This window comes from Clinocottus analis, unplaced genomic scaffold, assembly GCF_023055335.1.
Source record: "Clinocottus analis isolate CAN_PGR_092001 unplaced genomic scaffold, fCliAna1.0.p SCAF_20, whole genome shotgun sequence".
NCBI lineage: Eukaryota > Metazoa > Chordata > Actinopteri > Perciformes > Cottidae > Clinocottus > Clinocottus analis.
In genome coordinates, this window is record NW_027175932.1 from 3,000,024 (window position 1) to 3,012,203 (window position 12,180).

General features: G+C 45.6%; 2 protein-coding genes across 3 annotated transcripts; one reads left to right on the forward strand and one right to left on the reverse strand.

Annotated features, from left to right (window-relative positions):
• The first annotated feature begins 1,709 nt into the window (after window positions 1-1,709).
• On the forward strand, window positions 1,710-4,918 carry ckap4 (cytoskeleton associated protein 4). The gene is made up of 2 exons (XM_068586860.1): window positions 1,710-2,095; window positions 3,436-4,918. The coding sequence occupies exons 1-2, from the start codon at window positions 1,754-1,756 to the stop codon at window positions 4,621-4,623; spliced, it is 1,530 nt and encodes a 509-aa protein (XP_068442961.1). The 5' UTR covers window positions 1,710-1,753; the 3' UTR covers window positions 4,624-4,918.
• A 1,044-nt stretch (window positions 4,919-5,962) lies between these two features.
• Window positions 5,963-10,896, reverse strand: ikbip (IKBKB interacting protein). Of its 2 annotated transcripts, XM_068586748.1 has the most exons (4): window positions 10,490-10,896; window positions 10,281-10,398; window positions 7,607-7,828; window positions 5,963-6,571 (listed from the first exon to the last, which is right to left on the reverse strand). In XM_068586748.1, exons 1-4 carry the CDS (start codon window positions 10,693-10,695, stop codon window positions 6,005-6,007), a joined length of 1,113 nt encoding a protein of 370 aa, XP_068442849.1. In that variant the 5' UTR covers window positions 10,696-10,896; the 3' UTR covers window positions 5,963-6,004. The 2 variants fall into 2 exon arrangements, with proteins under 2 accessions (XP_068442849.1, XP_068442848.1); XM_068586747.1 differs by lacking the exons at window positions 5,963-6,571; window positions 7,607-7,828 and adding an exon at window positions 7,984-9,435.
• Between the last annotated feature and the right edge of the window lie 1,284 nt (window positions 10,897-12,180).

The window sequence follows — 12,180 nt, forward strand, 5'->3', positions numbered from 1 at the left end:
GAAATCCCGTTACCTTGAAGATGAGTAGTTATGTATTTATGTGTTGTATTTATGGAGATGCTGGAATCATTTGAATCCTTATGTACACTCGACGAAAGAAAAAACACCCAGAAAGTTATAGTTTCAATTACTGCAGATGTTATCCTATCAATTTAGTTTGGTTTTGTGTAAAGTATATTTTAATTAATTCTCACAACACAGCTGGTAGTATAATTTACCCATTTTGGGACTGGGCATTGAACTACTCATTTCTTTATAAGAAAAAAATATGTAAAAACACATAAAACAAAAGCAAAACACTTTTGTCTTAATGTCTTTCCAAACTAATATGTGTACTTTTGTGTTTTTTTTTAATTATTACATTAAATACAGTTTTAAGAACATTGTTTGCTCTGTAATCATCTTTTACAGGTAGATGCTATGACAATTAAAAGTCAATAAATTATAGTTGTTTTACATTTAATAATTGTTCCAGTTAGATATGTATACAGTGTCCATACTCCATGGTGGACATGGCTTCGGGGTGTTTGCTCTCAACATAAAACGCTCTTTTAGTGACATCTGGTGTTCAAGTCGAGGATGTTAATATGCTTCATACATTCAACCAAGAATAAATATAACTAGCAGAAAAAACTTGTTTCTAAAATAAACATTCGAGAAAATGTGTATTTGTATGAGAATAAAACAAGAAATATTACTGGATTTTACAACAATGCAAGTGGTGATATAATCAGTCATAATTATGAATTAACTGAGAATACAATACAATAGTCTGTTTGATGTACTCTTGAGAAAAAGTCCTATAAAACTAACTTTGTTTTCATTCACTTGCAAACAATGTAATGGACGTTTAAAACAAATAAAAAGCACATCAAATTTTTAATGATTAAAAATGCAGTGAAACTTCTTGGACTTTAATGTATTAGTAGTAATACTTTTGTCAGTGGGCAAATAAAAGCTGTGACTTGAGTCTTTCTGTGCAGGGGTCTAACATAAGGAACCAGCAGCCTGCAGCTGCAGCTGCCACGTATGAAAGGAGGAGCGAGCTGGAGGAAAGAAGCAGCCCCTCCCTGCACCGACCTGCTTCACTTTAAACCGGTTGCAGGAAGTTTGCATCAGTCTTCAGTGTTTGGGATTCCACCACAGCAATTATGCACGCGTGTCACATCAGAACAGAGTCATAATACACGATGTTATGTCACCAACATTGAATGGCAGAATTCAGACAACAACAACACACTGTTGGGATCCTGCAGCGTTTGGTGCAAAAGTTAGAGCATCTTTCATCATTTAAAAGATGTCAGTAACATTTGTCTCACTTCAGGTTTGCTCATTTTGATCCTGAAACATGATTTAAAAAAAACTCTTAAGTTGCTTGAAGCATATTTTAGTGAATCTCCCTGCTGTTGCACCAGAGATGCTTCATGCAGAAACTTGACCATTGTTTTAAAAGCATATCGATGATCTAGTCTCTGGTGTAGAAAAATATCATCACTCTAAAGTGCATTCGTTGTGCTGGTGTTGTATGTACAGTGGACCCATACAGAGCCTAAAGTTTGACATGGGACAGCCCCCATCCGCATACCTCAACGCTAAAAAGCTCCGTGAAAAGACACGACGCGCTCACTGATACGCTACTGGTCCGGTTAGTGGGACTGTACTGGAAGCCTTCCCCATCCACGACTGCAAAACACCAGCAGCTCTCACCTCACACACACCCCCACACACTCCTCTCAGCGAGCTCCCATTGACGATGACTGCCAAAAACCGACAGAAGAGCAACTCGAGCGAGAAGAGCGCCGCCGCCGCCGCCGCCGCCGCCGCCGCGTCCAGCCACGACGATGCGCCGAAGAAAAGCCCGAAGAGCGCCAGCAACGGGGTGAGCGGCCCCGCGCCGCAGGGGCCAGCCTCGAGGAGCTGCCTCGGCCTCGTCGCCAGCACGGTGTTTTACTTGGCGTTATTAGGCGCTGCCGGGTTTGCTGCTTTTTATTTACAGCAAGTTGTGGAGGAAATCCGGGAGACGAGCGCCAGGCATGCGGAGAGCGCGCGGCAGAGCGCAGAGCTGAGCGGAAAAATGGACAGCGTCGTTCAACAGGTAGGAGGAAAAAACTCGGATCAATGGGGAGAAGTATGAATATGAGGAGTGAATGACATTAGCGAACTTGTTTTCCACCACTGTGAGTAAAATACACATTGCATATGTATATAAAGGCAATGCATGTCATTGTTTTTTTAATTACATAACTGTCTATGTCGTTGTTGTACTGGATGTACTGGTGGGGGGTTGGGCAGGTTTGGTCAACTGCAGTGATGGATATGGTGAACTCCTCCTCCTTATACCTTCTTTCATTCAGCAAACGTCCCAAAAGTTTAAAAAATAAAAGTTTCAAACCCTGTGTAAATACATTTATTGTTTGATCATGAATCTGTTTTGCGGTAATAAAACATGTTAGTGTTCAGTGTCCAGCTTATATAACTGAAGTCCAGCCCCGTTTCATTCATTCTCTCCTCACTTCCTGAACATAAAAGTACTCAATAAGACGTTTCAGTCGCATGTGTACACATAACTATATGTATACATAACTATATGAACCTCCATGCTGCAGCTATGTGATGACTCCTCTCAGCAAATGTAGGTGGGACTATTTCTTGAATAAGTTTACTTTGGCTGGGACTTCACTCCTCCAGTATACTTGTAAAAGTAACACAAAGGAGCAATGATTGCTTTGTGAATATTTACCAAGGTGTTTAAATACTACAGACTTAAAAAAAACTAATTATGGGTACTTTTTCTTGCATTATCTTTTTATGTCTTTTGAAAAAATGAAAAGTGGACCTTTTGTTGAGATACTTTTGCACACTTTCCCGAAGGTCAAGAATGAACTTCCATACTAATTTAAACTATTAAATATGCTTCTAATTCAATATGGAACAAAATGTGGATTTAATATGTTATTCAGCATGTTTAGGAAGTGTAATAATTAAACGTTGGAGGTCAAATTACAAGATTAAGACAACAGTTGAAGTTCATGCTTGACCTTAGTCCTAGTTTTACAAAAAAGTCAACTCCCGATCCACTTAATAGCATTTATAGGGAGCTTTCCACAAAAACCACATGGTCTTCATCAGTAAACAGATGTGTCTGAGCTGACTGAGCCAGCTCTTACATATGAGACGACTTCATTCAATGATGAAGACCATGAGACGCCATTGAAAGTTTCATTTCGTGAAGGCTTTTAAAAATTTCAAAATTGTGAGAGAACTGTTAAACTGCCCTAACGAGACGCTCTCGGAACTTCTCTTGCTCCTTCATAAGCAAAAATAAACTTGCTGAATCCTCTGAAAAATGCAGAAATCTTAAAACTGTGCTGTTTGACGTTGAGTGAATGCGTTGGATCACATCCTGCAGACCTTAAAATGGATGTCGCCCTACAGGTGGAGTCTCTAAGCAGCGTCGTGGACGGCCTGGAGTCGTCGCTGGGCATCACGCGGGTGGAGCTGGAGGCGGCGGTCATCCGGATGAAGAGGGGCGAGGCGGAGACGAGGAAGGTGGACGAGGCCCTCCAGAGGCTCCAGAACAATCTACTCAGGGACCTCTCCGAGGGCATGAGCGAGGTGAAGGAGGCCCGGGAGAGGGACTTCTCGTCTCTGGAGAAGACCGTGGAGGAGCGCCTGGCCGAGGTGAGTCAGTCCATCGCGGCCAACGTGGCCGAGTTCACCGAAGCTCAGGGCGAAGCACGGAGCCAGATGGCCGACCTCAAGGCCCGCATGGGCGACATGGAAGACCCCGCCCTCGTCAAGCAGGAGCTCTCGGCCATCGTCGCCGCCGTGGCGGAGATCCGATCGGCCAAACAGGCTTCGGACGCCTCGGCCGATTCCATCAGGGAGCAGATCGGCGCCGTGAGGTCCGAGCTCCAGACCCGCAACGGGGAAGTGGCCTCGCTGTCTCAGGAGGTGGAATCGGTGAGGACCGTGGTGCAGGAGTCCGTCGGGAACCTGAGGCGGTCGCTGTCCGCGGCCGAGGCCGACGTCCAGGCTCTGAAGGACAAAGGCGCGGCCCTGGGGAGCGGCGTGGAGCAGGCCGCCGACGCCGTCCGTGGCGTGGAGAAGCAGGCGCGAGAAGCCGCCGCTCTGGTCCAGAAAAGGTCAGATGACCTGGAGGCCAGAGTTAAAACATCGGAGGATGCCGGCGATTCGTTGGCAGCGTCCGTGACGGACATCGTCGCCAAAGTGGAGTCACTGTTCGCCAAGTACGACACCTACGACAGCTCTCTGGAGAAGGTCAAATCTGGCGTGGACCGGGACGTGGAGGCCCTGAAAAGCGGTTTGGGGGAGCTGCAGTCCAATATGGCCGCTCTGGGCAGCGTCCAGACCAAGCTGTCTTCAAAGGACTCCACCCTGGGTCAGCAGGTGGTGGTGTTGGAGAAGAAGCTCGCCGCTCTGGAGGGCGGCAGCGGCGTCAAGCCGGAGCAGCTGCAGAGTTTAAAAAGCGTGCTGGCCGGTTTGGAAGACAAGGCGGCCAAGCTCGACGCCCACGATAAGGCCATCGCCGCTCTGCAGAAAGCCCTGCAGGACACCACAAAGACACTGTCGGGCCTCTCCAAAGGCCAGAAGGGAAAGTAGGGAGGTTTGAGTTGAGCAGTGTGACATCAGGATAAACCCAAAACTTGACAATAATGATCCCCAAAGGCTGTCGAATACCCCACGTTCCCCCTGTTTTCATGAAGAAGTGTTTCCTTTCCACATACTTGATGGTCGGTGTCACGGTGTTGCACATGTAGGTAGAAAAGTAGCCGATGTGGGGCGTTAGGTCAAGGGGGGGCAGAGCTGTACTGCTGATCTGTGAATTCAACACACTCATTCTGCACTGTAGTTCCTTTTATTATTCCTCTGTTTTGTTACGTTTTCTTGTTTTTAAACCAACCGAATGCAATAATAAGCTCTTTTTGAGCACTGTTTGTTTACTACTTTGTTAGAGAATAAAACTCTTGTTGACCTAAAGCTGTGGAGAACCATTTCTTGCTGTGACACGACCGGTTAAAAACGATGATAAGCTGTCTTTACTGTGACATCATGAGACTCTTGGTGATGGGCGGGACTCTGAATTCACTGAATAAACCTCTCACATAGAATTGACTTTATTTAGCGGCACCACATGAACACCACGCTGAGCTCTTTCCTCTACAGGGACAACGTGTCATTTGACTTGTTTGAGGTTGACCTTTGACCCTCTTCCAGGTGTTCTGCAGGTATGTGCTTCCTTGTTGAACGCCTGAGGCTGCAGCTGTGATTTGCTGAAAGGGAATTGACGCCAATGGACCCTTTAAGAAATGTAGAGCGCCCGAGGGAATGCAGGGAACCGCTCTTTAAAGGATTGCACGGTTTAGTTTAAAAACTGGACTCTCAAGTCTTGAAGCAGCTCATTGGTGAAGGTGAGGAGCTGCTTTAAATGTACCAAACGTTCTGTGGCGCCTTGAAGGCGTCTCATTGATGTGAAGCTCCATCGGTCGACTAATATAAATATCTTGAGGCCTGGCTGCATGATTTTCTTCAGCTTTTCTTTAATGCTGCAGACTATTCATCAAGGATGATTGTTATAATAATTAGGAGTAATATTAATAAGGCATAGTTGTGGCGATACTGCAACAAGAAAACATTACCAGCCTCCATGTTGCGGCTGAGAAATCAATTCAAAGAGTGACAAAACAATAACATGTACTATTTTGAGCAGGTTTTTTACCTGTAATCTGGGCAGACAAGAGTCAACAAAGGAAACAAACCAGCTGAGATCGTGAGATCATTTTTTGGGGTATTTTCAATTGAATATTACAGAGATGACAGAGTAGAAATTGGGGAGATAGAGAGAGAGAAAGAGGTGTGAGTTAGGGAAACCAGACCATGAACGTTTGGTGTTGTAAAAACATTTATTTCAGTTTCAAACAGTAGTATGACGCAACCGGACGTGACGGGCAGTAGAAGAAAGCGTCGACCTCGAGGACGCCGCTCATGCCGGCCGGCTCGTCTCTCCGATATCGGATAAATCCGCTATTTCGCTGACCCGTCTGGAGGTCACGTTTAACTCTCCCTGCACCGCAGTGAGGTTGGCCAGTGTCTGTCTCAGCTCGGCGACCTCCTGCTCCCTCCTCGTGAGCTCCTCCGCCAGGCGTCCGATCCGCAGCGTCAGGTCCGACAGCCGCGGCTCGAACGCCCCGAAGTCCCGCTTGATGGCGGCCACTTTGGGTTTGAGGTCGCCGGCGAAGGTCACGGTCCTTATGAGGCGGGCCCTGCCGCTCTCCAGCTCCCTCAGGCGCTCCGAGGCCCGTTCGGCGGCGGCGGCCAGTTCGGGCACGCGCCCGCGCAGCCGCTCCAGGGCCTGCGTGTTGCGTTCGCTGGCGGCTCGGAGAGCGGCGACCCGGTCGATGCTGCCGGTCAGCACGTCCCCGATGCGCTCCACCATGCTGCGCTCCACCTGAGCCGTCTGGGCCTCCAGCTTCTCCACCTGCGTCAGCAGAGAGTCCAGCTCGGAGCGCAGGCCTTCCATCCGCCGCACGTCCGTCCTCACCGACGCCACCTAGGGGGGGATACAGATGGACGGAGGGTCAGACATCATTTCAAAATAGTTGTAAGATAAGATAAAATAATCCTTTATTAGTCCCTCAGTGGGGAAATTACAGGATTACAGCAGCATTGCTCACAAGTAAATAAAGATAAACATCAAGTAATATAAATAAACAGAACGGTAGTAAAACAAAATGAAAAATGAATAGTAAGAAGAATATTTACAGATGAAATAAAAATGTGTATAAAAGTACTTAAACATACTTCAACGTAATGGATATTTCACCAGGAGATAAATTAAAGTGATCACAAGTGTTCATAGAGTGTTTTTTTTAACCTATTACAACAAAAAGAAGAGCTTCACCTGAGCTAAGTGAATCTTTCTAGATTTTATTTAATCTATTTGTGCTGATTGAAGTCTTGTAAGAGAAAGATGGGATAATAATGAAATAAAAAAATGTACTTTGCAGAATGGAGGATATTTACTTTATCACCTTATTTACTATTTTATTGTGATTTGGTGGTGACAAGTTGCCCAAACTAGTTTTGCATTTCGTCATTTTGTCTGATCTTTTCACGTGAAGAGTATTTGTGCCAGTAAAAACAGCAACAACATACTTTATTCTATTATATTTTTTTGTAGAGCTGCAAGGACAGATATGTTTTATAATTGATTAATAGTTTTAGTGTTTGTTTAAACAAAGAGAGCCACATATTTGTTGGTTGCAGCTCCTCGAATGTGAGGATTTTAATCTTTTTTTTTGTGTTTGTTTAGTGAAAGTTAACTGAATAGGTCACATCCCACACTGTACTTACTTATATTCACTGCATATACTTTGCATTTTTGCCCTTTCTTTATTTTTTAACTCCCTAATTGAAGACGCTCTGCTAATTTCTTGTATATATTCAGTATTTTATTCCTATATTTGCTCTATGTAACCGTGTTTGCTACTGAGACAAACAACATTTCCCCTTTGGGATGAATAAAGCATCCATCCATCCATCCATCCATCTATCCATCCATCATCCATCCACCCATCCGACTCACCTTATTGGCGAAGTCTGTGGCGATGGCGGAGGTGCGCTCTTCGATCTGTCCGACGGCGTCCCTCAGGGAGGTCTGGCTGGTCTGGAGCTGAGCTCGTTTCTCACTCAGGCCGGACGCCCACTCCTGCAGCCGGTCCACGTCCCGCTCCAAGGCCTCCAGCTGCGGCCGCAGAGCGCCGCGCTCGCCCCCGAGACCCTGCAGCATCAGCTGGACGCTCGCGCACTGCAACGGGGCACACGGCGCGTGTTCAGGAGGCGACGGTTATTCAAAGCCATCGCACTTTTACGAGGCGTTGTTTCAGGTTATTTACATTCATGAAAAACACAGGAGGGAAAGGAGCGTCTCTGCACACAGTAAGTAGTAAAAAAAAGGTGCTTTTATTAAATAAAAATCAGATTTGTCATCAAAAACATCAAGATGTATCACACATCTACAAAACAATGTGAGTGTGAACATTTTAATATTTTCCTTTTGCTTGTTTTTTCCCAAACAACAGTCCTAAAAACCTAAAAACATTCAGTTTACTGCTGTATAACACGGAATAACAGCAAATCAAATAGTTGCATAATATTGTTTTACTACTACTCGCTGCAGCTCTAATGTAGTTTAACCTGGAAAGTATATATAAATATAATTGGGCTTGTTTCATACATACTAAAGAAACATTAAATGTGTCCACATTGAAAAAAATAGTGAAATAAATATTATTGATTGTACAACACAGTGCATGAATACCAGAGTTAACGTTGAAATCAGGGAACATTTATGCAACGCTAGTCACCATTTTCTGACATTAAACTGAGGTACACATTTTTAAAAACATTAATACTGAACTTCGATCGCCTTTTACAGCGAATAGTGAGACAGAACTCCTCCTTATTGGTTCACAAACAACGACATCATTCAGTGAGGTCATCATGGGCAAGTTCAGCCGTCTCATCCTCCTATTCCTACTCCTCCTTCTCCTCTTCCTCCTTCTCCTTCTCCCACTGCTCTTCCTCGCTCCACCCTTCGTCCTCCGGGGCGTCGTCCTCCTTGTGGCCGTCGTCTGCGTCTCCCCGCAGCACCATGGTGAGTTCGCGGACCGCCTCCTTCACCACGGACAGCTCGTCCTTCATCTTGAGGATGCTGTTCTGCGCCTGCAGGGTGTCCAGCTCCCGCCGGATCTCCAGGATCTCGTTGATGGCCTTCAGCATGCTGTCCTCGGTGCCGAACACCTGCAGCGTCACCTCCTCCAGCCGCTTCTCCGCGGCGCTCAGGTCGCCCGCCAGCCTCAGGATGGAGCGCACCGCCTCCTCCACCTGGGGCAGGTGCTCCTCGCACTGCTGCGCCCGGGGCACGTGCTCCCGCAGCCCGTCGCTCAGCTCCGCCTCCCTCTTGGCGAGGCCGCCGATCTGCTCCTCCAGCTTGCGGATGCGCTCGGTGTTCCAGTCCAGGTGCTCCTGCGACCGCTTGGTGTCGTCCTGCTCCGTGCGCTCCAGCGCCCGGGCGTTCCTCCTGGTGCTGTCCTCGAGCTCCCCGAGCCTCTCCGCCAGCGAGCGGCCCCTGCGCTCGGCCTCGTTGACCTGCTCCGTGGCACCGGCGTGGGCCTCGCGGGACTCGGCCTTCAGGGCGGCGAGCTCGCCGGCGACGGCGGACAGGCGCCCCCGCCACGTCTCCGTCACGTTCAGGAAGTGGGCGTTGACCGCTTGCAGGTCGCGGGAGGCGGAGTCCTCGTCGGCCTGCATGGACGCCACGGCGGCGTGGAGGGTGGCGATGTCCCGCTGGAGGCGCGCCGCCAAGGAGGCGGCGGAGAGCGCCTCCCGGAGGTCGTCTTCGGAGGCGGCGAGCTGCGGCCGCAACACAAAACAGGAGGGGCTGTTTCTGTGGGAGCTCTACGGTCCTCAGTCATCACATATCACAGACAGGGCAGGGAACAGTGTGTGGATAGAAGAGGAAGTGTTGAAAGAGCACGCAATGTGTGTGTAGAGGTGGACGGGGATGCGACAAAGACCATGTGTTATGTCCTTCAATTTTCAAAATTGAGCTCGCAGAAGGTTTTAAGTTGTAGTTCCCGACCCTCTCGACTCTAGACAATAAATCAGACGCTTGTGACTCGCGGCGTCACGGGACTGTGTGGAGGTCTTTGTCCCCGCTTGTTTATTTTGTTATGGGGCTGAGAATATAAAACTAACCAGACTTTCACAGGAAAAGTCAGATTTTTCTTCTTTTCTAAGGAGCCATTCATTCATTCATTTACTCACCGTACTCGTTTCAAACCACGTAAAAAAAACACCTACCAGAATCACACTTGTAATAATACATTTAAAACCAAACATTAAAACAAACGTAAAGCATAATTTCACGCAAACACCACAAAATAAGATCATATAGGTTTATTAAATATGTGTCGGGAGACTTTTGCCTCCATCCCAATACAATTAATAAGATGTATTGAATATAATTTGTGGTGTAAAAAGTAAAATAACTTTGCAGAGAATGCATCACAATGCAATGGTCAACATTTTATATAGGGACTATGTGCCATTATATATCATATATCTAATTAAATGCCATTGACATCTATTGTGTAATGGAAGAAGCAAAATTTGGGCACATTCCTACCAACATTTTTTGCAGTGTTTTTAGCGTGTAATTTGGGTGCATTGCCCTTTAACAAAGCAGTCAAACGTACCTTTTTAGAAACCTTTTGCACTTCTTCCTCCATGTCGTGCAGACTCGAAGTCTTTCCGTGCATACATTTGTACTTTTCATCCATTTCGGCAAACCTCTCGTTCTGCTGCAGCACCACCCTGAAGCCCAGACGGAGAGGGACAACTTCAGCACAGAGAGACGAACAAAAACATGTCACGATATTGATGCAAAGTCCTGTGTGTGACTTACCAGCTTAGCGCTGCGCAGGCTACGAGCGACAGCGCGCACATTAAACTTCTAACATCCAAACTGGAAGACGTTTTATTTCCTGCAGCGTCGTTTCCAGCTTCCTTCTCGGCCTTTGGCGGCTCATCTTTTGCGTTTGCAGCCGACGTTTCTGCCGCTTCGTCGCTGTGTTTTTGGGACTTCTTCCTCTGTTTTAACTCACTCGGCATTCTGGCACACTTTTTTTTAAACTTTGAATGAATTCAACAGGCCTCAAAACGGTACGAAGAAGTCCAGCCGGCTACTCGTTACGTCGCAGAGTAAAACAACTCACGTCCCGCACAGATGCGTTCATAATGCGGGACGCTGACGTGACGTGAAAAGTGTTTTTAACGACGTGCGTTTCCGATAAAAAAAACAACAAAAAAAAACCGATCCTTTTGCTTATCCCTGCTCCTTGGGAAAAAAACCGCTTCACGGCCTCCACATAAAATCGTAAATACAACGATTAACAGAATTGCGACGTTAAAGCAGACACTAAAACAGAAAAACGTAGCCCTCGTTTGGATTCATTGTATTGTACCTCCAGCTAACCAATGGTTTTCAACAAAACTATATTTTTTTGTTTGGGGTGGAGGCAATTTGTTTCAACGTTAAAACGCTAAAATAAACGCAGTTAAACGCTAAACAATTAGAGTTCCGACAGCGGACGAAGCACCGTAAACGCCTCAGCCAGCCACGTAGGCGACTGCCAGCATTGCTGGATGAATGATGAAATCCTCCAAGTAGAAACTGAAACTATTAACAATTAATTAATTAGACAACAGATAGATAATTGATAAGTGACCATTTAGATAATTGAAGTAATTTATTAGGACAAAAATACAGCTTCTAAAATATGTGTTTCTGCTGCTATTCCCTGTTTTATGTCACAGTAAATTGATTATTTGGGGAGTTAAGACATCACAAAACAATAGATGGAAACTTGTGAAATTATGTTTGACACTTTGTTGTTGTGTGTGAAGTGTACACACAAAATGACCAAGTTAAAAGAGCTTTGACACAAACCATTTATTTGGCATGTTTCAAAAAAAATCTTACATTTTCAGTGTCAAAATATGTCAAAAGTTGATTATCTGTAGCTTTCTATAAATGGTCATTAAAAGCCCTATACATCGTTGTATGCAGCAGTACTATACAGTTTGTATTTAATAGGGTACTCTGGATGTCAGCGCGTGTACTACAAACGGTCATGCAACTTACACAAGCTACTATTATGTAACATTTAACAATAATAAACGGCAGAAGACAAACAATCTTACAAAGATCAACACAAAATTTAAGTATAACATGGACGCAACGCAATGAGAGGCAACGGTTCAACTGTAATACAGTACATTCAAGCAAAAAAAAAAAAAGCTGCCACATGCAATTTCAAACAAATAATGTGCAAGAAGGTAATCAGATGACTCCACAGCGATGCAATACGAGGGCGCGTTGTTCAGAGATCTTTGGACTAAGGCATAGAGCGATGGAGTCAACTGATGTTCGGTGATTGAAGGATCTTCCACTTTTAGGGTTTTGTTATATTTAACAACTCGAATCAAACTCCTGAGAAGCAGAAACGGTCACGAAACCGCTCAGTAATATAATAATCCAGTTGCCGATAAACGTTATAAACTCTAATCCCTTAATATAACTGCACAATTAGTTAT

What these genes read in the sequence shown, in the direction of transcription:
- ckap4 (XM_068586860.1), top strand. Translation starts at nt 1,754, where the DNA reads ATGACTGCCAAAAACCGACAGAAGAGCAACTCGAGCGAGAAGAGCGCC. An exon ending in TGGACAGCGTCGTTCAACAG is followed by an intron (nt 2,096 to 3,435) that starts GTAGGAGGAAAA and finishes GTCGCCCTACAG; the next exon opens with GTGGAGTCTCTAAGCAGCGT.
- ikbip (XM_068586747.1), bottom strand. Translation starts at nt 10,695, where the DNA reads ATGCCGAGTGAGTTAAAACAGAGGAAGAAGTCCCAAAAACACAGCGAC. An exon ending in GCCTGCGCAGCGCTAAGCTG is followed by an intron (nt 10,399 to 10,489) that starts GTAAGTCACACA and finishes TCTGGGCTTCAG; the next exon opens with GGTGGTGCTGCAGCAGAACG. An exon ending in TGCAAAAGGTTTCTAAAAAG is followed by an intron (nt 9,436 to 10,280) that starts GTACGTTTGACT and finishes TTGCGGCCGCAG; the next exon opens with CTCGCCGCCTCCGAAGACGA.